At 34.0% G+C, this 26,788-nt stretch overlaps 1 protein-coding gene across 1 annotated transcript; it reads right to left on the bottom strand.

The window, feature by feature from the left end:
- Window positions 1-2,699: 2,699 nt before the first annotated feature.
- On the bottom strand, window positions 2,700-26,610 carry LOC113515693 (membrane alanyl aminopeptidase-like). The gene is made up of 15 exons (XM_026899964.3): window positions 26,482-26,610; window positions 21,277-21,848; window positions 19,808-19,969; window positions 18,225-18,542; window positions 17,091-17,274; window positions 16,032-16,273; window positions 15,321-15,513; window positions 14,604-14,793; window positions 14,011-14,108; window positions 12,697-12,873; window positions 9,948-10,132; window positions 7,632-7,799; window positions 5,485-5,631; window positions 4,331-4,397; window positions 2,700-4,028 (listed from the first exon to the last, which is right to left on the bottom strand). The coding sequence occupies exons 1-15, from the start codon at window positions 26,485-26,487 to the stop codon at window positions 3,711-3,713; spliced, it is 3,027 nt and encodes a 1,008-aa protein (XP_026755765.2). The 5' UTR covers window positions 26,488-26,610; the 3' UTR covers window positions 2,700-3,710.
- Window positions 26,611-26,788: the final 178 nt, after the last annotated feature.

The raw sequence follows: 26,788 nt of genomic DNA, 5'->3' as shown, positions 1-26,788 counted from the left end.
GCAGACCTATCTCTGCTGCTCAAATTTTGTATTTTTTTTATACGACTTAGAATGACAAACAAGCTGACGGCCCACCTGATGGAATGTGGTAACCGTCGCCTATAGACATGAGCAGTACCATGGACATAGGTGTACACACATACTGTTTCGCCCATGATACCCCCCATGCGTTGCCATTCCTGAGGACTCAGGTATTATTCCTCTGTACCCTGTAAATTCACGCCATATCCCACCCTTCAAACTGAAACACAGCCATGCAAACACAACTACTTCACGGTAGAAACACGAATGAGACAGAGGTACCCAAGCAATCGACTTTTGTATAAAGTCTCCCTCTGGTAGTATATTTAATAAAATGGATAGAAGAGTTATATTGTAAATACATCATGTTGAAAATATCTTTAGTGTAGGTAAAATAACCATACACAAAATTAATACGTGTCCAACATTATTATTTCAGCCGTTAACTGTCCACTGCTGAACATAAGTCTTCCCCATAAGGGGAGTTTTGCCAGTAGTTGCCACGCTTGGCAGGCAGGCTGACAATCGCAATAAGGCTTTAGAGATGTTTTAAGAGGGACGCTGCTGCCCATCCCTCGCCCTTCCTTAGTCGCCTCGTACAATACCCACGAGCAAGGAAGAGATTGTGCAATTTACAAGGTTTATGTGTACATATCAGTCACGCCTGTCTCCCATTAGTGTAGGCAGAAACAATGGAACGCCAAATGCTTCGATTCAAACAAACCTCTTTCGCTTCTTCCACATTGATCAGTTTTTTCATACACGCTTGCCGGTTACAGGTACTTTTAATATTAATTTGCCCCTCGTGTCTAACATAAACACTGTGAATTGCACAAAGAATTATCAAAATTATCAAAACGCTGAAGTCAATAAAAAAAATCTTTCAATTTCATTCAATTCTAATTTAAATGAGAACCTTTTAACGTTGGCTCTTTTAAAATTTCATGTTCAAATTTGAAAATGTTGCGAATTATATTCGATCAATACTACACAACGTCTCTCTAGTTCTACAGTCATAAAGCTTGACGGTACTACTATACCAGTCTGCTCCGATTTTCAATACTTAGGTTCACTACTACAAAGCGATGGAGAATTAGACCGAACAGTAAAGCACCGAATTAACTCAGGATGGATGAAATGGCGGCAGGTTGTGGCGACCACCTGTGACTCGCGAATTCCTCTTAAATTAAAGGGGAAAATTTACAAGAGCATAATTCGGCCTGCTAGTTTGTACGGATCGGAGTGTTGGCCAGTAAAGGTGATGGACGAAAAGCGATTGCATGTAGCTGAGATGCGGATGTTGAGATGGATGTGCGGAGTGACAAGAATGGACAAAATTAAGAATGATTATATCAGAGGAAGTATGAAAGTAGCGCCAGTGATAGAAAAGTTAAGAAGTAACCGTTTATCCTGGTATGGGCACGTGATGCGCAGGAATGAGGAGCATATTTAAAAAAAAGTATTAAGAATGAAAGTAGATGGCTATAAGAGTAGAGGAAGACCTAAAAAGACATGGATGGATTGTGTGAAAGACGATATGGCCAGAATGGGAGTGAATGCGGAAATGACTGGGAATAGAAAAGAATGGAAGAGGAAAACATATTACGCCGATCCCAAATAATAATTGGGATAAGAGTAGGAAGATGATGATGATGACTACACAACGTATTGGTCGATGAATTATTCAAACTTTATACAATTAAATACACATTGTTAAAATAAGCTTAAACAACATATCTATTATATACAACCCGCCCAGCTTTGCACAGGTAGGTTGAATTTTCGAAAATAAAAATTGTCTACAAGTGAAAGAATTTTTTAAATCTTACTCTCTATAATTATTAATTAGTGCAAAATCCATTGATGCTTTCAAGCGACAACTGAAAGATTATCTTCTCTCTATCTGGGCCTCTAGACAAGTGGCAAGTGAATTCGTCGATAGAATCGACATCGCTAGCGAGTCCGTTAGATAGAATGAGATAGCAACACCGGGTGACTCATTCCGACTCACGGACTCGCTAGCGATGTCGATTCCATTGACAAATTCGCTTGCCACTTATCTAGAGGCCCTGGTTGGTTTTTCATTTGATAAATTGCCATTCTTGTTTTATGTATTTATATAATTATTTATTTTATGTTAATATGTTTTCCTTGTGCGTATAATTATTTATATTTGTTCTAGTATTAGGTACATATTTAACATAGGTATGTATAGAATTATATATCGTATACAGTTAATCAATTTATTTTTTAAATTTGTTAGGGGTACTTATAATTATTTTCCTTATTATTTACGCCGTTAATTTTTTATACAATATACCTACTTGTGCAACTATTAGTCCATTACCCTACGGTTGTCTTGAAAAGATTGCTATCAGCAATAACACCACCTTACTGTACTTATACAATTGTATCGTTATATTTATTAATTGTCTTGCTGATGTCTTATATTGTATAATGCAAATCGAATATTCTCATTCATTCATTAATATAAAAAAAAAAAAACTTGACTTATCATGCGTAAACGTCAACCGTTTATAATTTTGTATGTATTTAATGTGTGTTTTGTGTGTATGTAGGTAATTTTTCTTAAACCAGAAATGAACTACCAGAACAAAAATTTTAACAGTATCAATAAAATATTTTAATATGGATGATATAAAATAAAAATGCAATAATTTATTGATACAAAAACTTTATTAGAAAAATTAATGTATTTATATTTATTTATAAAACATGGAAATACACATACAACTCTACATCTACACATCCGTATACAACTTTCTTACATTTTCATAAAATTAAATTATTGATTATTCAAAAGAAGCTAATTGATTACATTATCTTTGTTAATATATGGAATAAATAAAATTATTGCATAAACTACGACTAGAAGCTAAAAAAAAATATAATATTATAAACATATAATAAATTTGAAAAAATAAATACCTACCTATATTTTTCAATTTCATTATTTAGAGATGGTAATTAGTATAAAAATTGAATATTTATTTGTTTATAAATAAATAAATATATAAATAAAACTTTATTGTACAAAACAAATTACATAGTTAAAGTCTATATAGTAAATGAAGATGTATAACAGGCGATCTTAACGCAATAAATTTATTATGAAACAACTGGAATAAATACAAAACTTACCTATAATTTATAAAACAATACGATATTAGATAATTTTACCTAGAAAATTAAAGTGATAAGATACTTTTTATTAAGCGGCCTTGAAAAGGAGCTAATAAAAAAAAAATATTCAAAAGCATAAGAGAATCCAGAAAACTATCACAACACAGTGTAAAGAACAGCCAATAGTCCAACGCCTTTGTCATTTTCCGTACAATTAATTACATGATATACGTATTTTGAGATGCATTACTCTATCTACGTGTAGATTTATCTGGTAACAACAAATTCTTTAGACTGTGATCATAATCCCATAGTATTCGGTCTCAAATACTTTTATATTTATTTAATTATATTTATAGTATAATAAACGAACTACTGCTAAATAATAGTGAAAAAGGAAGGCACCTTTTCGTCTATAAAAACTCATTCTTTTTTTATAACACGGGGGGCAAACGAGCATGCGGCTAACCAGATGGTAAGTGATTACCGCCGCCCACGAATACCCGCAACACTGGTGCAATTACAGGTGTGCGGCCTTTTACAATCTATAAAGCGAAGTTAGCTATTGCCATAACAAACATAACACTTACAGACAATGCACTAGTAACCGCAGAGTCTGGTAATGTAGGTGTTGACGGCACTACCAGCGGTCCAGCAGTTACAGTGGATGGAGGCACTGTCGGCGTGGAGGGCGCAGCTGAACTTGTCTCAATATCATCACCTCCACTAACGAGGTAATGCAAAACATCGGATAGAACTTCCTCTGTCCATGAGATGCTTCGGCGTGTGTCTTCTGCCGCGTTTATTATAGCATTAAAACTTGAACCCAAAGCTTGACGGTTATTTCTAGCCCATTCTTGGAACTACAAGAAAATAATTTATTATTAGTATTTAAATCAGTATATAATCAATAATATATAAAACAATATTGCAAGAGAAAATTAGACTAAATTAGAAAGTGCACTTATAAAAAACATCAGGGAACTTGAAAAAAAAAATTAGATAAAAAAAAATAAATGTGGTATATTTCAATAGAGCTTAATCGTACTAACTGAGCCGTATAGCTGAGTTTTGTTGCAAGTTATGAATAGATTAAAAAACCAAAAATACTATATATAAACCCTGATGGATATTATATGTATTTATTTTATAGAAAAAATCTTACCGCATCTATTTCTTCTACACTTCTTAATCTGGATGCAATTGTTGATAATGACGAGGCCAAGCTGTACCTTTAAAAACAATGATTGATTACATTCATGCATATAAATAAATAAAGTAAGCAGTTTTTTCTGGGAAACTGCTTACACCAGTTACCAGTTATCAGAAAAACTGCTTACACCTAAAGGTGCCAACCGGTTAACACGAGCAGCCATCTATTAATTTGCCCGAAGATGTCTCGTTTAAAGGGGAAACACGTGGGCAAAACAACAGTTCGTGTGTTCAAATCTGTGTGTGTGTTTAAAACATATTCAATTAAGACTACCGACTAACATTCCATTTGTGTTATATTTACCATGCCATTGTCATAATGTATTCGATTTTATCTTGATAAATCGCGTCCCACTTTTTTTTGTCATGAAGTATCTATGCTTGTATGGCTGTGTTTCAGTTTGAAGGGTGAAATAAAACAGTGAAATTATAGGGCACAGAAACTTAATACCATATTTCACAATAATGGCAACATGTAAGGCGTACCATGAACATCATATAATATTATATTCTGTGACCTTGATGCGTGTGATGCTGTGCTTCGTGCTTTGAAGAGCATCTAAATCATCAATCATTCTATAATAAGATTACTATTGTAATCTTTTAGAGGAAACAATAAAGAGTTTCTAAAGGCATCATTCGGGTCAGAGAGTCTTCTACGTCAGAGACTTTTGTGTACAACGAAGATGGTGTGCAACGAAGATATCAGAGAGCAAACATTCTTACATAAGTAATAGTAATTACGACAGTCCATTCGAGTGGTCTGATCATTTACTATTCGAAGCCGCATAAAACAATTTGTAAAAAATTAGAGACTATGTTCTCCTTAAATGCTTCTTCATTATATCTTCACTAGCTACATTTTGCGGCTTCACTTACGTAAATCAGTATATAAACTATTAAGTTAAAATATGTATAGGTATACCCAACTACTGTACCAAATATCTTTCAAATCTGTTGACTAGTTTTTATATAAAAGGGTAATAAACATCCATTTATACATCATAACAAATTATAGCCTTTGTAATAGTAATTCAATGAGTATGGATGGCTTCTCAATATTGTATTTGTTTTTATTTGGGTTCTTTAAAAAGCATTTTAACTTACGCAGTTTGCACCTTCTCCAAATTGTTCTGGATATAGCGGAACACGATTTGTGTATTAACCTCGTTACCCGATACAGCTGCACTGTAAGCTGTACCATAATCTTGTCGGCGAATTTTAAAGTTCTCCTCAAAGATAGTAACCAAAAGTCTGAAAATCAATTGATTATTAACTCATATCTAGGTTGTTTTATTACAATTTCGACTGTTTCTTTTTTCAATACAGTACATACATAAAAATTTTCAAAAGTTTTACCTACGGAACGGTAACGTAATTGAACAAAATGAATATTATTAAAAAACTAGAAAGATCATCCTCACAAAGTTTTGTGTTCGTAATAGTAATAGAATTAGTAAGGATAACTTCACAATATTGTATTCTTTTTTTTTGGATTTCTTCTTGTTTGAGTTTATTATTCTTAAGCAGAGTTTTTCAACCTTTTTCATGACAAGACCCTACCTATTATGAACAAATATTTCGAGACCTTTTGCTTTAAAATCTTTCACTTTTTTTCTGTATTTATATATATATTCTTTATTGCACTAAAACATACAGTAACAACAATAAGTTAATAACAATGTTAGCAAAGGCGAACTTATCTCTAAAAGAGATTTCTTCCAGTCAACCTAACGCAGTGGCATAGGAAGTAGTGAGTGGGCAGTAGTAGTGCAAGACAGAAATTTAAATAAATATTTATATAAATTATAAATAATTATATATATACATATATATACACACACACATACATACATATATATATACATACATACATACACATATATATATATATACATACATATACACACATACATACACACGTTAAATACAACATATAAATATCAAATACAAGAGAACACAATGATGACAGTCTTCTAATCATTTTTATATTTAAACTAAATTGGAAAGATAGAATGATTTTAATCTTTTTTTGAAGGAACTGCTAGACGGGCTTTCTGAATACTCACGGGAAGTTTATTCCACAGCTGTACAGCACGATATGCAAATGAATTACCCATAAAATGGGTTTTACAGCTGGGAAGCTTCAGTACCCTGGACTGGTTCAGACAAAGACGTCTAGGTCTGGAAGGAGGAGGTAACAATTGGAACCGGGAACGAAGGTAGGAAGGAGAATTGGGATCATTAAGGATATTTTATAATTTATTTATATTTTATAATGTTACAATGATGTTGTAGAGAGATTGAATACTATAATCCATACAACATTTTCATGCATTTGCATAATTAGGCTTTCGATAAATACATTTAATTATTTTACTGAAAAACAAGCGCAACTTTCGCATTGACAAGCAAAAAAAAAAAAATTAACTTGATACAAGGAAAAAGTCTTGATCCAAGAAAATAATTTCGAAAAATTTGATTGTTTTATATTGTCTTAATAAACTAAATTCTTGCATCGAGTAAAGTTCATTGAAACTAAGAAAATTTAGTTGCTTCAAGAATTATGTTTTTTTATGCATAACAATCAAATTCTTCAAGTCAAATTAACGAGTCAAATTAATTCTTTTATCTGTGCATGGGCGAGTCGTAGGTTTTTATTTTTTATTTAATTTGTATTGACATACAAATGTTTTAATTATTATTATATTATTCTTAATAAATCTATCTTTATAAATTTGTTCTTTTTTTACTGAGATAGTTTTCGCGATCTCCCCATAGAGGCTTTTCACAGGAATCTACACGTTGAATAACATTGTTCTAAAGTATATCTTATACGTACAACAGGACTACTTTTGCCTCGTTCCTATTTTTGCCGTGAAACAGTTGTTTATATGGCCGTATTGCGGTTTAAAGGACAAAAAATAGCAATTTACAAGGTATGTTATATGTGTTTTAATGCAATATATTGTTGGTATTCCTTTAAATAAATAAATAAGGTACAGAGGCATAATATCTTAGTATTCAGGAATGGTAATGCATGAAGAGTATGATGGCTAAACTAGTCATCATCATTATCTTGTCTTCTCTCATTTATATGAGGTCGACGCAGTATATGCTCCTCTATTGTGTCCAAGATACTGTTCATGTGTATAGGCGAAGATTACCACTTTCCATCAGGTGGGCCGTCAGCTTGTTCGCCATTCTAAGGTATAAAAAAAATCATGCACTTCCACAAGCGTCGAAATACTCACTTCTCAAGAGATCTCTCATGAGGAGTACATCCAAGCGCGGACAAGATGACGATCTTCTCGTTATATACATTATGAGACAAAAATCTATTATAAAGGAAATCAAAATATTCTTCGGAACCCTCACGGAGAGCATTACAGTATACCCATGGGCGGCTGTCGGGCGGAACCCTAAAAAAATATCAATATTTAAACTAAATAAAAATTAAATTACATATCTAGTTGTTTATTACGGTTGAGACAATCAAAAAAGGAATATATAAACATAATTATAATGTGATTATTATCATATCATGATATTTTTTTCCGGCAAGTCCGTTTGGCTTTGTGAAGAAAAAACAACAGCTACGCTACTGGCGAAACCAGTTGTTTTGACGTAAAACTAAATCAGTGAACCGAATTTCATAAAATATCTATGGCACTAATCTAAAATTTATTACAGACAAAAAAAGAATTTAAATCGGTTTATTAATCATGGAGTAATAACAAATAAAAAAGTTCAATCAAATTAAGAACCTCAACCATTTTTAAAGTCGGTTCATAAATACACACATAGCGATGAACGATTTCATTTTTTTTACAGATCGATCATTGATCAAGTTCGCGTACTGAACGGTTTCGGAGATGTTTCCTCCCACGAACACTCAGGTTGTGGAATGAGCTCCTTGCCGAGGTTTTCCCAAGAGACTACAGCATGGGGTTCTTCAAAAGGGGGTGTAAAGAGTCAGAGTCAGAGTTCAGGGTCGGCAACGCACGAGTAATACCTCTGGTATTGCAGATGTTCATAGGCTACGGTAACCACTTACCATCAGGTGGGCCGTATGCTTGTTTGCCACCTCAGTGGTATAAAAAAAAAAGTTACTATTTGGAGATTTTAACTATTCTTACTCGCTCCAATACAAATGTAGAATATTTTAAAATAAAACCCAACATACAGTTACATGGACAGCGTGGTAAAATGAGTACAACGTGGTAATAACGCAATGTTGGGGGGAGAAAGGATTGTTAGTAATGAGGATAAGTAGCCCCATTGCTAGCAATATACTATATCAGGTCGACCTCCTCATGGTTCCCCCTGAAAACCATCGTGATTCATTTCTTGTTAGATTCGTCACAGTGACCCAACTGACCTATTGATCCTCGCCTGTTATCCTCACTAGTGCCCCGCCAGTATATACCGATAGCGCAGGCGGGACAACCATTCCATTATCATCCATTAAAAAAAAATATAACGCAATGTTTCCTTATCATATATAAAAAAAAAGTGTTTTGTATCTATGGGACTACATTCTCTCATGGAGGTCAACAATTAGTGTTGCCTGATAGTCGTTGGGTATCGAATATGAAGCGATAGTTGAAATAAATCTAATAATATAATCGGATATATAATCGTTATATGGCATAATCGGAGTATCTATATTGGAACAATACTATAGTATAGTAGTGTAATACTATATTTCGATAATGCTGTTGATATATTTTTAAAACCATTAATAGTTATAATAAAAAATTGTCTACTCCATTATTGTTTGTTTTTTGTGACTTTATAATCTATTAAAATTTACCATATCGTCATAGTCGTAGAATACTGACGGATGTGATGAATACTACATATAAAGATCCGTCAGTATTCTACGACTATGACGATATGTATACTGTAAGAATACTTACTAGTAGATTTTTTATAATAAAGGCACAAATTATTGTATATGCATTTATATGATGTATAATATAATCTCTCAAAGTATGTGTCAAAGTTCATAATTAATAGGTACTAATTTAGTTGGCGTGTGGTCCCGACACAGAAGAGACCATCCCTTCCTTTCCCGTGGGTGTCGTAAGAATCAACTAAGAGAGGGCGAATGATGGGCAGCAGCGTCCCTCAAAACATATGTAAAGCCTAACTGCGGTTGCCAACCCGCCTGCCAAGCGTGGCAATTACTGGCAAACCCCCCCAACGGCAAGGCTTACGTTCAGCAGTGGACAGTTAAAAGCTGATATGATGATATCATCATATCAGGTTTAATCATCATTGTTAGTGATGAATGTAGTTTAATTGTGCAAACCCATTCTCTTTTATCACAATAAGTAAAATTGTTTTGACAATTTTGAAAAATATTTACACTAGTATATTCGTTTTCAAAATTTCTTTATCCATCGTGCATTCACAATAATATATTTAGGAAGCGATCTGTTCTTAATTGACTTGAGATATTCTCGATTGTAGCTTTAGATATGCCTTGCCAGAGACTGGTGTAATCCTGTTGTATTGATTATCATTATATTATATTAATAATAATAGTGATGAATAATTCTTACTCAGAATTCCCTTCGAATAATCTTCGAAACTGCTCATTGGCAGATTCGCGGCATTCTCTAACGTTGATGGCACACAAGGTTGGCGCGATTTGCATACGGAGATATGACCTCATGAATGACTCATTCTCAGAGGGTTCGTATGTGATGTTTTGAATCACTGTCGTCGTCCAGTTAACTATCAGTTGCTATAAAAAAAATTACAGTAAATTTACAAAGTACAGAGAAATAACACCAAAGTCCTCAGGAATGGCAACACATGGCGGGTATCATGGGCGAAACAGTATACTCTGTTACGTCCATGATACTGCTCATGTCTATAGGTGACGGTTACCACTTTCCATCAGGTGGACCGCCAGCTTGTTTGCCATTCTAAGTTACATAAAAAATATTATAATCCTTAATAATATATATAACAATTAAGCTGATTTTGGGTAATTATAACAATATAAATTGGCAACACTGATATTTTCTCTCTTCTGTGTGTGACTGCGTAACGGCGTACTGTAAAAATTGTATATTTCATTGTAATTTACCTATTTAATCCCTTAAGTAGACCTATTATTACAATAATGCATGTAATTTTTTTATTTGTTACTTCTTGATGCCTTAACACCTCAACCAATCGTTATGTTATTTGATATATATGTAGTATTTGATATAAAAAGGACCACAGATTTTTTTTAATAATCAAGATAACTTAGTCAACCAAACGAAGACGCGGGCAAAGGCAAAAATTATTATATTAGCCAATTTGAATCTAAAAAGTATACATTACTATTACTGTAACAATTTCCATTTACTTTATTCAGAGTTTTTTAATTTGGGGATGCCCAACTAATTTCGAACTCAATAGGAGCCCATATTCATAAGCGCAGTTCACAGCTGCCCACGATTAGCCAATTAAGTGCAGTCTCTGGATCCGTAGGGCCCCGAGGCCATTAGTCTTTTCAAAGAGATTTCACGCTGGCTGGTGGAAACCTCTGGTGACCGGAAGGCTGGCCTATACTTTGGTCAACGCATTTCCATAGCTATTCAACGTGAAAATGCTGCAAGTCTCCTAAATACCCTACCAGTTGGCAGTGATCACAAAGATTTTTTTTTATTTATTTATCTTTAAGTAATTTTTAAGGACTTGTTTTTGATATTTATAGTACTATTAATACTGTAAGTACTGTAACAATTTATATCGGCTTTATTCACATTTGAAATTTGGGGATGCCCGATAGTTTCTTTATTTCTTTATTTCGACAGTTAGTTTCGTTATCATTCAACAATATTACTAGTCCATTCGTATGCAAAAGTTTCAAATTACTCAGCTGGATATGGAGAGGGCTATGCTCGGAATCTCTTTGCGTGATAGAATCCGAAACGAAGACATCCGCAAAAGAACCAAAGTAACCGACATAGCCCGAAAGATATGCAAGCTGAAGTGACAATGAGTTGCTCACATAGCTCGAAAAATCGTCAACCGATGGGGAAGAAAGGTTCTTAAGTGGCGATTCAGTTCCGGCAAACACAGTGTAGGGTGACTCTCCGCTAGATGGAGTGACGACCTCAAATGTATTGCATGAAGTCAATAGATGCAGGTGGCTCAGGACCATTCTTTATGACAGTCTGTGGGGCAGGCCTATTTGCATCAGTGGACGGATAATGGCTGAGATGATGATGACTAGTCCATCTCCATTCCAAACACCATGTATATGCCAAATTTCATGACGACTGATTGAACCGTTAAAGTGCCAAATGGCAACCAATTAAATGAACTCACTTTGATATTTATAACATAATACTAACAGCCCACTCCGGCTTCGCACTAGTAGATAGATAGAACGATAAGTTATTTATTTATTTATGTACACTTTATTGCACCATTTATAAAATAGTAAACACATTTAACTGTAATAAGAAATAATACAAAAGGTGGCCTTATCGCTAAGCAATCTCTTCCAGACAACCTTTGGGTAGAGAACATTGAGAAAAGAAAGAAAAACAAAGGGTAGGTGGCGCACTATTATATATAAACAAATATATACAAAGATATATACATATATATGTATATACATATATATACATAAACAAATACATACATAAACGTACACAAACTTAAAAGTACACATACAACAGGAGAGAGTGACACTGGAAGATGAAGATAGAATATGGGAAAAAATAGTATTTTATAATTGATTTAATATGCAATTTTTTGACACTTTGTGGTTTTCATAGAAATAACAAAATTTTGAGAATAATTTATAGCATGGCTGGCCAACCATTCGATCGCAATTATTAGTCTAGTGATCATGGCAAGGTAAAAATATAATATTTTGCTAATATAGCGGAAGATGCTCAGACGCAATGCTCACACTAATATGAATAGTAGTAATAGTTACTAAGAATAATTCCCAATTTTATCTTTTCCCTCTTAATAAAATACTACAATACTTACACAATTATGTACTGAACTATGTTGTTACATTTGATAATTCAAGAAGTATGTAATTGGTAGATCGCACAGGGTTTCGTCAGTAAACGGTAGACCTAGAGTCTGGTCAAATCAATCACCCCCCATATATAGGTTATGTTACTCGCTTTCTATAAGTGTATTCGTCTTAATAATATATATAAATATATATGTGTGTGTGTGTGTGTGTGTGTGTATATATATACATACATATATATATATATATATATATATATATATATAAGGATTAATGCATGCCAAATTTCAGAATATAGCTAATAAGCAACTAACTTCAAGTTGAGGCAATTCTTCCGTTGTGGCGAATCTGTTTCTCAACCAATTGAAACCGGTAATCGCCGCGGCCCACGGAGCATAATCTACTTCATTCTCAAGGAAAGAAAGAATGTTCAGAGCTCTCGAGTAGGGCATTATACCAGACCGGGCGAACTGGAAGATATCGTTGACGATCTGAAATTAAAAATACCTTTTAATCTCAAAGGGGTACATTGACATATGAACTATTAATATTCAGAAAAAGCATACGTTAGTAAAAGCGTTCATAACAAAATGTAGCAAACGTGATAAACTTTTAATTATCGAAAACAATTGAATTAATAGATTGGGCATTAAATGTCATAGTAAGAAACCGAAGAATATTTTGGATCTACCTTTAAATAAATTTAAAATTCTTATTAAAAAATACTTATTGAACAAAACACTCCAAACGATTACTCGAATGCTAAGTGTGCACCATGCAAGCTTGTCATTCAAGTAGTCGTTAGTCGATCATGCACAGGCTTTTTAATGACCATATAATTTTAGACATAGTCATCATTTAAATAAATATATACTTATAATATATTATATATAATAACAGAGATTTAAAAGAGTAACTGTTGGGTTTCTTTCTCAACAGATATCAATTTTCTGAGCAGCAGTAAATTAAAAAAAAAGGACAAAAAAAAATATTTGAATTTGAACATAACGATTTAGTACGCCAACGGAGTACTTTTTAAACAATCAATCAGAATCATTTGAAAATGTTGAATTGTTTCTAAATACTGTCAGGTAATTGTGACGGTGTTGAACTACGCTAAGAAAAATTTATAACTGCTCTACAGATAAATTTAAACTTTAAGCACTTTAATCTATAACTAAGTTTACGATGAGACAATGTTACACGAATACGTCACTAATCCTGAGCCATTTTTTTATAATTACTTTTACAATCGATAAATTTCACCCCCATATCGATCTAATTTTAAATTTGTAACGTTCGGAGCTACTTGTTTTACCATTGTTTTACGGAGCAAAAAACTGCTTATTGTGAAACAAAATTTTTATGTAAACAAGCAATATTTACAATATTGATAATTTACACGAAAAGTTTTGGAGCATTTACAATTGAAGGTGCTCGTTTTTTTTTTTTGTGCAGCAATATGCACTTGTTAGAAATTATAATGTTATTTTTTTTTATTCCAAAATGAGTTTACAGTTAATTATAAGTGACGATAAGATCTAGAATCGAACGTGTTTACCTAGAAGATACTTAATCACTATCAACTTGATGAATTACAAATTATAATTTTCAAATCTGTGACTTACTTGTGCTCTGTTGTATTCATGAATTATTTCTCTATTCTCCCTCAGTGCTAATGCAATTAGATCCCATGTATAGTGATCGTAATTGACTCTGTAAAAACCTGTTCAAAATAATAGTATTTATGAATAATAAACAAAATTTAATAAAAATAAACGTAACAAACACATAAAACACGTATTATTAACCACAATTTTTTTAAACAAAGTACAATATCAGATTAATCAAATATTATAACAAAAATTTGCTACTTTAATACTTAGATACCGAAATTATAATTAAACATGTTTTTATAATACCAATGAAGCACAAAATCTTCCACTTGATAAGTATTTACCAAATCTTACGAACGCTTGCTATTGCAAATGTTATGCCAACTTTTGTGATATAAATGTTTAGCGTTAATATATCTAGTAATTTTTCTGCTATATCCTCACCCTTCAAATTAGAATACAGCCATAAAAACATTTGTTAATGTACTTGTCGAAAAAAAGAAATATGTATGCAGACGACCTGTATAAAATTTGGTAACTTCTAATAATACAAAAATAATATATTATTGCAAAACAACAAAAAAAAAGAACAGAAATATTGTCACCTGATTGCTGTATGTTGAAAATGACCCATTCGTCACCGATGGAACTACGATTAATTCTAGTAACAGTATTACGAATGATATGAGTAGGTTTTGTATTCTCGAAGTCCGGATTGCTTTTAGTGGCAAACGTAATAGGTATAATCCAATTCCTTGAAGCTGTTCCGTAACCATTATTGATGTTGAAACGTTGCTGTAACATTCAATTAATATTTGAATTGTGAATGATGACTAAACAGTCATAGACTGGATAACTCCAAATATTCAAGTTAAACAGTACACTAATTTGAATATTCACAATATACAATAGTATGTTATGAAGAACCAGGCAATGGACGTCTAATGGCATAACCCGGGGCACCCAACCCTGATCTAATTAAAAAAAATCCGTTTTCTAAATTGGCTCTACCGGGAATTGAACTCAGGACCGTATCATATTGAATGTAATAAGACATTAATATGTCTTATTTCTAAGGCATGAGGAAAAGAGAAGTTAAGGATATGTGCTAACGAAAACAATCAAGACAACTGAAGCTACCCAACAAGCATACATCCAGGAAGAACAAATCAGGTGGTTTATTACACACATTAACAACTTGAAAGGTTTAAAAAGTGACTACAATCCGACAATATTCAAATACTCAGGATCATCTAAAAACTAGATCATAAATTTGGAAGTGCATAAGTTTTATATTAAAAAAAAATATATATAGAAAGTACCTGAGACACAAGCATTTCACCAGTTTGATGGTTCACTTGGACATTAAGAACTGGGTGTCCACCTTGTTCTGTCCAAGATCTGTAATATTCGATGACGGAGAAGTCAGGTCCATACTCTGATATGGCATTGTGTTTTTCTGCTACATATTGCAACTCTTGGAAAAGATGAATGGGCAGAGAGACGTTGAATTGCCTGCAAAGTATTTTAACAATCAATATAATGCACGAGGTATATAATAGACCAAGGTAAAAAGTAGAGTATGTTTTTCTCCCACCCAAATAGTTTATGTAGTTAGTCCTGAAGGTCTAACTAAAAATCTGATATATATTTTATCTTGATATACGTGCACCATTTAAAAGTTATCTATATTCATTCATTTTTCTACTTCTGAACTCTACGCGTTCGATGTAGCGTACAAAAAGCTAATATAAACTAATATTCATAATTTCAGTCAATAAGCCGAATATAACCTTCCTCATAAAAGGAGTTTCGCCAGTAATTGCCACGCTTGACAGGCGAATTGGCAACCGCAGTTTCGCTTTTGGTGATATTTTAAGAGGGCCACTGTTGATCATTAGCATTAAGTTCCCCCAGTTACCTCTTACGACACCTCCAAGAAAGAAAGGTGTGGCCTATTCTATGCCGGGACCACACGGACAAAAGTTTACAATATTAGTAATTATCTACAAAATAAAGATACTTTTATTCACCTTTTCCTCAAGTAATTCCTGAGTCCCTCTCTGTGAACTTCAAATCCAAGCAGCTTCTCAGTCATTCTAATAACTGCTGCCCCTTTATTGTAGGTAATCGTGGAGAACATTGAACTGGCTGCTGCTTGGCTGCCAATGCCGGTGTTACTAAGTGGATGCGCACCAGCAGTTGAGTCGGACAGCAATGCCGTATGTATTTGTTCGACGATAAAGCGTGTTTCGAAACCCATGTAATCTTCAACCTTTAAAAGAATTGTGTTCATTCATCTTTCCCTTTGCTTTTAATTCAAAATAAATGTTGACGCCTTCAATTTATAATTAATCTACCCTACTCTTAATTACTCTGTAACATTGTCGGACGATTGTGTGTCCATGGTATTGCTCATGTCTATAGGCGACGGTTACCACTTTCGATCAGGTGGGCCGTCAGCTTGTTTGCCATTCTAAGTTGTATAAAAAAAAGGTACTCACTGGTGGATGACTTACTACATCACAGCTAGAGGTCAACCCTCGTCCCTCTTAACATATATCTTTGATATTTTGAAACAGACCGCAGTACGTTCATTAGGAACCTAATATTGGCTCCCCGCACGTACAATAAATATAGAAGGAACTTTGAAACACGGCTCATATCCATATATCTATATTCTATTACTACTTACATTACGTCATCATTATCATATTAATTAGGAACTATTCACGACTGAACATAGGTTGTTTTAAGAGTAATGCTACTGCCCATCCATCGACCATTACATTCCATATCAATACATATAATAAAATCATAACTGGTCGCTGTCTGTACATGGAATATTTATATAAGAAAAACTATTATACGTTTGTGCATGCTAATCTCAAAAATGGCTTAACCGATTTAAATGCGGTTTTCACTAATGCGTTGCGTTTGCTCCACTTAATATTTAGTGTTTGTTTTATTTCAATCATTTCAATAAATTATATCAATTTAAATAATACCCACTTAGTGTTTAATAAGCTAATATGTTTAATACGTTGCATAATTTTTAGACAATATGAAATATAATATAAATATAAACGTACCCAATGCGTTAAGAAGTATTGATAATATCTGGCGAAACCTTCGTTCAACCATAATACATCCCACCACTCGTTCGTCACAAGGTTTCCGAACCACATATGAGCGATCTCGTGAGACAAAATGTAGGCAATCAACTGTTTGGAATTACTATTTGTATTGTCTCTGTCATACATAAGATACGCCTCTCTGTGAATAAAAACGTGCAGAATGTTAAATAAAACACAAGTCATTGTAATTTAATTACATATGGTATCGTCACCATTTCAGCCGTTAACTGTCCTCTGCTCAACATAGGCTTCCCCCATAAGGGGTTGCCAGGAGTTACCACACTTGGCAGGTGGGTTTTTTTTATGAGTAAAAATGGAATGGTAACCCCGCCTGCGCTAACGGGATACGCTGGCAGAGCACAAGTGAAGGATGATAGATGAGTATAAAAACAGGCCAGTTAGCCCATCATGATAAATTCATCATGAATTAACCATGATAGTTTCCAGGGCGAACCGCGTGGAGGTCGACCAGGTTGGGTATATTGCTAACAATGGGATTCTCAGTCTCCATTACTAACAATCCCTTCCCCTTTCTTCCCACTGGCAGGAGGGTTGGCAACCGCAGTTAGGTTCTTGTTGATGTTTGAAGAGGAACACAGTTGAGGTTCATTCCTCGACCATTAAGTTTTCTTAGTCGTCTTTCACGACAACCACGGGAAAAAAGGGGCGGCCCATTCTGTACATGGACCACATGGAATCATTACCACCATCATATCAGTCTCTAACTGCCCCCTGCTGAACATAAATCACCCCTTTGGAGAGTTTTGCCACTAGTTGCCACACTTAGCAGGCGGGTTGGCAACCGCAGTTAGGCTTTGGAGACATTTCAAGAGGGACGGAAAAAAATAATTCTCTTTAATATGAAGTGATTAAGCATATAGCTGATAAGTGATAAGCTTACCTATATATTTATGCATACCACCTTTTTAAGTTATTTTGGTAAAAATAAATAAATTACTCTTTTACTTCTGAAAAGTTAATACATGCCGTGATAACCAATAATTAAGCCAACACTATATACCTGAACTATTTACATGAGATGAAAATTGTAATCATAGCGGATATCTTGTTAGTTTAGTTAGTTATTACCTATACGTCAGCAGACCCCAGTTTTCCATGGCACCAGCTGAGAAATCAGGAATGGACGCGTGTGTCATCTTTATATGTTCGTAGACGCCATGAAAGTCTATGGCTGTATGATCATTCATTTCATTTAAAAGTTTCTGTCCAACATCAAAGGCATACTCTTGTTGATTCTCAGCGAATGCCCCAGGACGACCTATGACTTCGTAAGTAAGGAGACCATCGCTGTTGGTAACGCTCTGAGATTCATATTTAGCGACAATCAACGCCAATAGATATGTAGACATCACTGGTGTGGTCTCGTATACGTCGACTTCGAAATTCCTTGAAAATAATTAATTCATTAATGAAAACTCCCTTCAAAGAACGATACAGGTTATAAAAAATTAACAATTTATACACAAACAAATTAATACTTAATTGCATAAACTTAATTATATAAAAGCAAGATAAAGAGCCAACAATGGGCGCCTTTATCGTCAAATGGAAATGATGGAGAATAATAATTAAAATGGCGTCTGGTCAAGGCATAACAGACAAATAATAAGACTAAATAAGAATTTTCTAGCAAAAAAACTAGTAAGATAAAGACATAGAAGTAACTTTGTACAAAAGTCATTTCCTTGGGCACCTATGTCCCATTCGTGTTTCTACTGTAAAGCAGTTACGTTTGCAAGACTGTGTTTCGATTTAAAGGGTATATGACAGTGAATTTACAGGGTACAAAGGAATAACACCTGCGTCCTCAGGAATGGCAACGCATGGGGAGTATCATGGGTGAAACAGTATACTCTGTTATGTCCAAGTCACTGCTCTTGTTTATAGGCGACGGTTACAACTTTCCATCAGGTGATCCGTCAGCTTGATTGCCATTCTAAGTTGCATAAAAAAAAATACAAAATCAAGTACTTTTACGTATTTTAAAATTTGTAATGAAAATCCATTGTGAACTATATTATGTATTGAAGGCACTGGCTCCTGACATATAGTTAACGCTAGTTTGGGAGTCAGGATTACATGTAATATTACTATTTATAATTAATTAAAGATTATTATAAATATAATAGGTATCTAAATTTTATTTAATTGCACAAAATTTTTTTGTACTCAAATTTAATAAATAATAATTTGTAACTCAATTAATTCATTTACTAGGATTCAATAAAAGAAATTAAAAGTTTTATACTTTAATATTCACATTAGTTATTATTATAATTAAATGTAATTTCCTTAGATTATATAGATAGTCTCCATAGTAATGCTCCATAGAAAAATGAAAAACTTGGAAACTTTTTCATACAATTTTGCGTGATAAATATGTAGTTGATTACTTTATAGATTCTGTATTTGTTTTGTCTTATAAATTCTGCATCTTTTTAATACGTTATCACTCATTATATTTATTAAATAATACGTCAAGAGACATTTTATAATTATATAGTAAATATGTAGAATACTAATAAAAAAAAAACTAGTTATTATCAAATTAGCTTACAAAAGGTAATGCGTTATCGTTATAGTTAAATTATATTCAAGGCAACAAACAAACAAACAAAATGACACTAACATTTATAATATTAATAACTTACGGAGTGTCTGGGCGAGTTTCTTTGATTCTAGTACAAGACCAACTTCTATATGTCGCGTCACGACGTACTGATATATCAAACGTGGCTTTGAAACTGGGCTCGTCATAGCAAGGGAAGGCTTTACGGGCCGATGTGGCTTGGAATTGAGTCGTTGCCATGAACCTGAAAAAATTTGTCGGTCAAGTGCAAATTAGACTCGCGCAACGAGGGTTCCGTACAAAATCATCAAGGTTAATTTTTTTTTTGTGAAAATACTACAAATTTGCATGACAATGCTTCTTGCAAAATATCATGATTCTAGCTCAACGGGAAGTACCCTATAGGTTTTGATTCCCTTTACGAATATCAAAATGTGTGATACGAATGAAACATAAACGGCCATATCTTTTGATTGCGTCGATTTAGAAGCATGATTTTTTCACTGTGTTAAGAAATTACAGACTTGACAATGCCCCGCCAGCGTATACCGTTAGCGCAGGAGGGGGTTACCATTCCATTATCATCCATTAAAAAAAACTGCTATACCACCAACGTCATCATCGGTAGTCTACAAGTCGTAACAATATAATATATACTACGATACGATTTACTTACTTATCTAAAAATATCATCTATCTATTATATACATACCTTACATCTATATATTATAAATATCAAAAACAAATTCTTAAAAAATTACTTAAAGATAAAAAAATTTTTTTAGAGATCACTGCCAACTGGTAGGGTACCTAGGAGTCTACATTTCCACCCTATACACAAATCGTCATAGTCGTAGAATACTGACGGATCTTTATATGTAATCTTTGTCAGAACCGTCAGTATTCTACGACTATGACGAAATAATAATACTATACACAAATATTATAAAGAGGAGTGGTGGGAATTCTTGTATATTTGTTTACAATGTATAAATTTAAAAACTCAACTTAATTTTAACTCTTTCGCCTACAAAAAAAACTACATTATCAACGAGTTAAATAAGCATATTTTAAAAAGATGACTTTGTAATTATTTATTGAGTCAACAAAACTAGCTCTAGTTACAGATTACTCAATAGTTACTATATCTCATAATCTTTACCATAGTTTTTATATATGTATTTATAGATATTTCATACATACTAGTATAACTATATATATTATAAGTAGTACTTATTTGTTATATGTGTATTTCTTATGTATTATTATGTATAATTACTTCAATATGTTACTATAAATATGTCACATATTTTTCACCACATCTGTCCTTCATACGCTTTCTGTTTTTACCTAATAGTTAGATTGTAGAGAATGCCATATGGCATTAAGCTCGCCACTTGTACAAAGTTTTATTGTGCAATAAAGAATAAATAAATAAATAAATAAAATAGGCTATATATATATATATATATTATTTTTCAAATTTCTATCTGTCCGTGCGAAGCTGGACCAGATCGCGTGTAAAAAATAATTTATTTTTCATCAACTTACTCTCCATTTTCACTGTCTCCATTCCGGAACCAACTCTGATATAAACCGTACATATCGTCTCGTAACGGTGCTCCGAACTTTATCGACAATCGATACAGCCTATTGATATTAGCGTCATACTCCAAAGTATTATCTCCAACTAACTGCACCCTGAGAAAGTCATAAGCCGGTTGAAGATAATAAGACTTATTTATTTCGGTAATTTCATTGTCATATCTGTACAAATTAACAGAATCAATTTGTAAGTCCTGTGAATGTATAACTATTTCATTTACTCCCGCTTGTGTGGCGTATAGATAAATATCAACTTCTCCGGTAAACGATAGATTTGCAATATTTATATCCCAATGAAGGTCATATCTTAACGGTCTCGTTGTAGTGGGTAGTCGATAGGCGTTAGCCGCCGTATTCTGAGGTGTGACATCTTCAGATTTGTACTGCAAGTTTTCGAAGACTTGACCCTCTAGTTTCTCGTCTCCAAATATGGTGGTCCTCGCAGTTGGTGGTTTTTGCGGCACTGCGCAAGCGCACACAAACGCGGCTGCCAAAATCGATAGCTTCAGTATCGCCATCTAGAAAACAAATGTCAATATCTAGTAAATGTGTATAAAAAAAACATTTTTAAAATGATTATAAAAGAAAACGAATTTCAGTTGTAACAAAACCAGTTATTGGTTGGTATAAAAGAAAAAATAGTTAAATTGTATTTTACAAAATTTATTTATGGCTAAACCAGTTTTTGAAAAAAATTCTATGAGACCGATCTGTGTGTATTTATTCTTTCACTTCAGATAAAAAAAGAATTTTCCAAATCGGTTTACAATTCACGGTGCTATGGTAATTCTATGTCATGTGGTTCCGGTATAGAATGAGCGTTTTCCCATAAATGTCGTAAAAGACGACAAAGGAGCTTAATGGTCGAGGAATGGACAGCGGTATCCCTCTTAAAAGATTACCAGGGCCTAACTGTGGCTACCAAACCGCTTAACAAGCGATGCATCTACCAGCAATAACCCCTCTTATGAGGGAGTACTAGGTTTAGTATTGAACAGTTCAGAGCTAATGCTTTTTCCCGTTCATCATTACCATATCAGCCGTTATCTGTCCACTGCTGGACATAGGCCTCCCCCATAAAAGGGTCTTTGCCAATAGGTGCTACGCTTAGCAGGGGCCCTATAGACTGCCATAAGGAACGCTCCTGAGCCACCTGCATCCACTGGCTTCTTGCAATGCATTTGAGGCCTTTTTTAATAGATGAAAATGGAATGATAACCCCGCCCGCGCTATTGGTATACACCGGCGGGGTGCATTTGAGCTCGTCACTCCAACTAATGGGAGGTCATCGTACACTGTGCTTGCCCTTACGAGATCGGCACTCAAGTACCTTCTTATATATATATAGGAAAGTTCTAGAAATATAGTTTTATAATATGATAATTTTCAGATAATATACCTCGTAATGATAAACGGACTAATTTTGTCTTGATATCTACTGAATTTTTAAGTAGATATACAAAGTCAAGACTACTTGTAATAAAATCTAATATATAAAATTCTGGTGTCGCGGTGTTTGTTACCAAACTCCTCCGAAACGGCTTTACCGATTTTTATGAAATTTTGTGTGCATATCGGGTAGGTTTGAGAATCGGGCAACATCTATTTTTCATACCCCTCAATGATAAGGGTGACCCTCCTCAAAAAAAAAATGTTTTTATTTTTTTGACAAATTTTTCCATTTTTATTTTATTATGATTTAGCATTGAAAAATACATACAAATTCCAATTTTCACACTTTTACGATCAACCCCTGTTTTTTAATAGCGATTTTTATATGCCGCAATAGAGTTGAAAGATGGCAATCGAATATAATAATTGTAGTAGGATAAATTTTCATGTATAATTCTCGAAATAACGTATATGGTAAAACAACGTTTGCCGAGACAACTACTACATAAATAAAAACATCAATTTTTAATATTTTTTTACTATTATGGTAGCAAGTAAGCATACGACCTGTCTGATGGTAAACGTGATTACAGTAATCTATAGACGCCTGTAACACCAGAGATGTTACGCGCGTATTGCCGACCCTTAAGAAGTTGTATTATATTGTAAAATCTTTATTATCCATAATTTATACTGAAATCTTTATACGACCCTTAAGGATCTGACGCTGTAGTCTCTAGAGAAAGCCTCTCTGATCTGAATAAGAGAAGACATTTGAAACACACACCAAACCCACACATACATAACCCATTCATAAGCATTTGCAGACTACTGCTGTTTTTTTTTATACAACTTAGAATGGCAAACAAGCTGACGGCCCACCTGATGGAAAAGGGTAACCGTCGCCTACAGATATGAGCAGTACCATGGACATAACAGAGTATACTGTTTCGCCCATGATACCCCCCATGCATTGCCATTCCTGAGGACTCAGATGTTATTCCTCTGTACCCAATAAATTCACGCCATATTCCACCCTTCAAACTGAAACACAGCCATGCAAACACAACTGCGTCACAGTAGAAACACGAATGGGACAGAGGTACCCAAGCAATCGACTTTTGTACAAAGTCTCCCTCCAGGTGTATTTATCATGATGGGCTAACTGACCTACCTTTTCATTATCATCTACCATCCCTCATTGGTGTCCCGCCAGCGTATACAGTTAGCGCAAACGGGGTTAACATTACATTAGCTTCCATTAGAAAAAATATATAAATATCGGATCAGTATTCATATTATACATGTCTACAACTTTAAGAATAGATAGAAAGATAGATACTCTTTACTCATTCCTCTAAAAAATTATATTTTTTTTTTATTTTATTTTATACAAAAACAGCTCTTAAAAAATAACATACGTGCTAAGTCTCTTATGAATACAGCCAGAAACGGATTTTATTTATACAAACAAAAATTTTGATTCCAAAGCGAGGTAGGCAAGTTAGAGTGGGTTCATGCAAGTAATATAAGCACATGTATGAAAGAAACCATATATAATAGTGAGTGTTCATAAAGTTAAGTTAATTGATATATAAAATAATTAAAATCCTTGTTGCTAAAGTTCAGATATTGACAGCAATGATTAAATAATACAAATTCATGGCCACTAATTGTAAAGAGGTATAAATGTATGCGTGGGTGTATGTGTAGTGTGATATAAATAAATGTAAATATGTAGTGTATATACGTACATGTACATATATGCAACATAGGTAATTATGATATTATCTCATCCATTATCACAGTCCTGAATTTATATCTACTGAGGTGGAATTAATCCACTGTTGAAAAAAGTTTATTACCTATATGAATTCATTAGACGACAAACTATTGAATTCCGAGAGTAATTGGTATGACTGGTTGGAACTGCAAAAAGAGGAGGATTTCTGGTACGGATTTTAGGAGTACGGAGGCGTAACACATTACACACAAGATCCGGGCAATCTATACCATTATTACTAATATCTCTCAAGAATATCATATCAAGAAGAGAACGCCTATCTTAGAGAGAAATAAGATTGTACTTCTTACACATTTCATGATAATCAGTACTAGTGCTTCTTGTTTTATAATTTAGATGTTTTAAGATTTTTTTCTAAAGTCTGCTTATAGTCTGCTAATAGTGAACTTATTGTAGATACAAACAAATATAAGAAATAATCACAATGAGAAAACAATGGGCGACCTTATCGCTAAAAGCGATCTCTTCCAGGCAACCTTTAGATGGAGAGGAGTAATTATTTATCATCATTTCAGCCATTATCCGTCCATGGCTGGACATAAGCCTCCCCCATAGATTGCCATAAAGAACGGTCCTGAGCCACCTGCATCCACTGACTCCCTGCAACGCATTTCAGGTCGTCACTCCACCTAGTCGTCCTACACTATGTTTATCCATACGTGGTCGCCACTCAAGAACCTTCTTCCCCTTCGGTTGTCGGTTCGTTATGTGACCAGCCCATTAATAGAGGAATATTTATAAACATTTTAATAATAGAATCATGACAGCAGTCACCCATAGATATGACAAGCACCATACACGTCCCAAGATACACTGTAACGTATGAGTTTATAGCGAGAGAGAACAAGATACAAGGCTTTCATCACACATTGCTATTCCTGAGTACTCCTCAGGCTACGAAGACATGACTAAGGTACTATGGCTCCATAGCCGAACGTAATGTTGATTCTTCCGTCATACTCGTGAACGAATGTGCGGACTGGTCTGCTCTTGTTTACAAATGGAATTCGGTACAAATTTTTTTATGCAACTTACAATGGCAAACAATCTGAATAACCACGGAAAGAAGTAACCGTCGCCCATGAAAAAATTTTTTTATACAACGTAGAATGGCAAACAAGCTGATGACCCACCTGATGGAAAGTGGTAACCGTCGCCTATAGACATGAGCAGTACCATGGACATAACAGTGTATACTGTGTCGCCCATGATACCCCCATGCGTTGCGATTCCTAACAAATAATGTGCAATCGCAGTACTCATATAAATTATCTTGTACTTAAACAACATGAAATGAGTAATTCTCGAATTTCTTACGGAATATTCTCACCAGATAACAACATTCCGAACCCAGCGGTAGAATCATAAAAAAAATACCATTTAAAAGAGCTTGTAAGAAAATCTAATTGAGTAAACATTAATTCCATTTTCCATAGTCGATTGCTTGGGTACCTCTGTCCCATTCGTGTTTCTACCGTGAAATAGTTGTGTTTGCATGGCTGTGTTTCGGTTTGAAGTGTGGGATATGGCGTGAATTAACTGGGTACAGAGGAATAACACCTAAGTCCTCAGGAATTGCAACGCATGGGGGGTATCATGGGCGAAACAGTATACTCTGTTATGTCCATGGTACTGCTCATGTCTATAGGCGACAGTTACCACTTTCCATCAGGTGCGCCATCAGCTTGTTTGCCATTCTAAGATGTATAAAAAAAAAATTAAAAAAATTCATTTGTATAATTTTTAAACCGAAACACTGCCATGCAAAAACACTTCCTTCATATCTTGCATGGAAACTGTATTTTAGTTTAAGAATTCAGATATTGAAATTTCTGAATACATTAACTTATTTTTATATCACAATATTAACATACGAGTGTACCTCTTATATTGCAAGCGGTGATCGCTTACCATCAGACGAGCCTTATATTTGGTTACATTAAAAAATCACTTACCTTCATAAAAAGATGACGCGACCCACTACCAAACGGGTGACAACTCTCGCGGCTGGATTATAATAATAAAAAATTATGAAATATTAAATAGCAGACGCAATCGCATAATGATACAATATCAGCTTCGTATCATAATTATAATCATAAAATGGTCGAATTATTTTATCGTTTTGCGATAAACAATCATTTAAGCAATCGATACTCGATTTGCCGAATGCAATTTCATTAATACGGTGATGGCATATTATTACAAAAAATCGCGTTTTAAAAATAATTTAACATGCATACTGTTAAATTTCTTACTAAT

The sequence above is a fragment of the Galleria mellonella genome, unplaced genomic scaffold, assembly GCF_026898425.1.
Source record: "Galleria mellonella isolate WM207_F2 unplaced genomic scaffold, CSIRO_AGI_GalMel_v1 utg37, whole genome shotgun sequence".
Taxonomy (NCBI): domain Eukaryota; kingdom Metazoa; phylum Arthropoda; class Insecta; order Lepidoptera; family Pyralidae; genus Galleria; species Galleria mellonella.
This window is presented reverse-complemented; position numbering and strand designations above follow the sequence as displayed.

Bases quoted from the DNA above. Each gene is read 5' to 3' on its own strand.
- LOC113515693 (XM_026899964.3), bottom strand. The intron at 18,543-19,807 runs GTAAGTTATTAA...ATTATTTTCAAG, and splicing joins GAAACTCGCCCAGACACTCC to GAATTTCGAAGTCGACGTAT. The intron at 12,874-14,010 runs GTAAGTCACAGA...TTTTAATTTCAG, and splicing joins ATGAATACAACAGAGCACAA to ATCGTCAACGATATCTTCCA.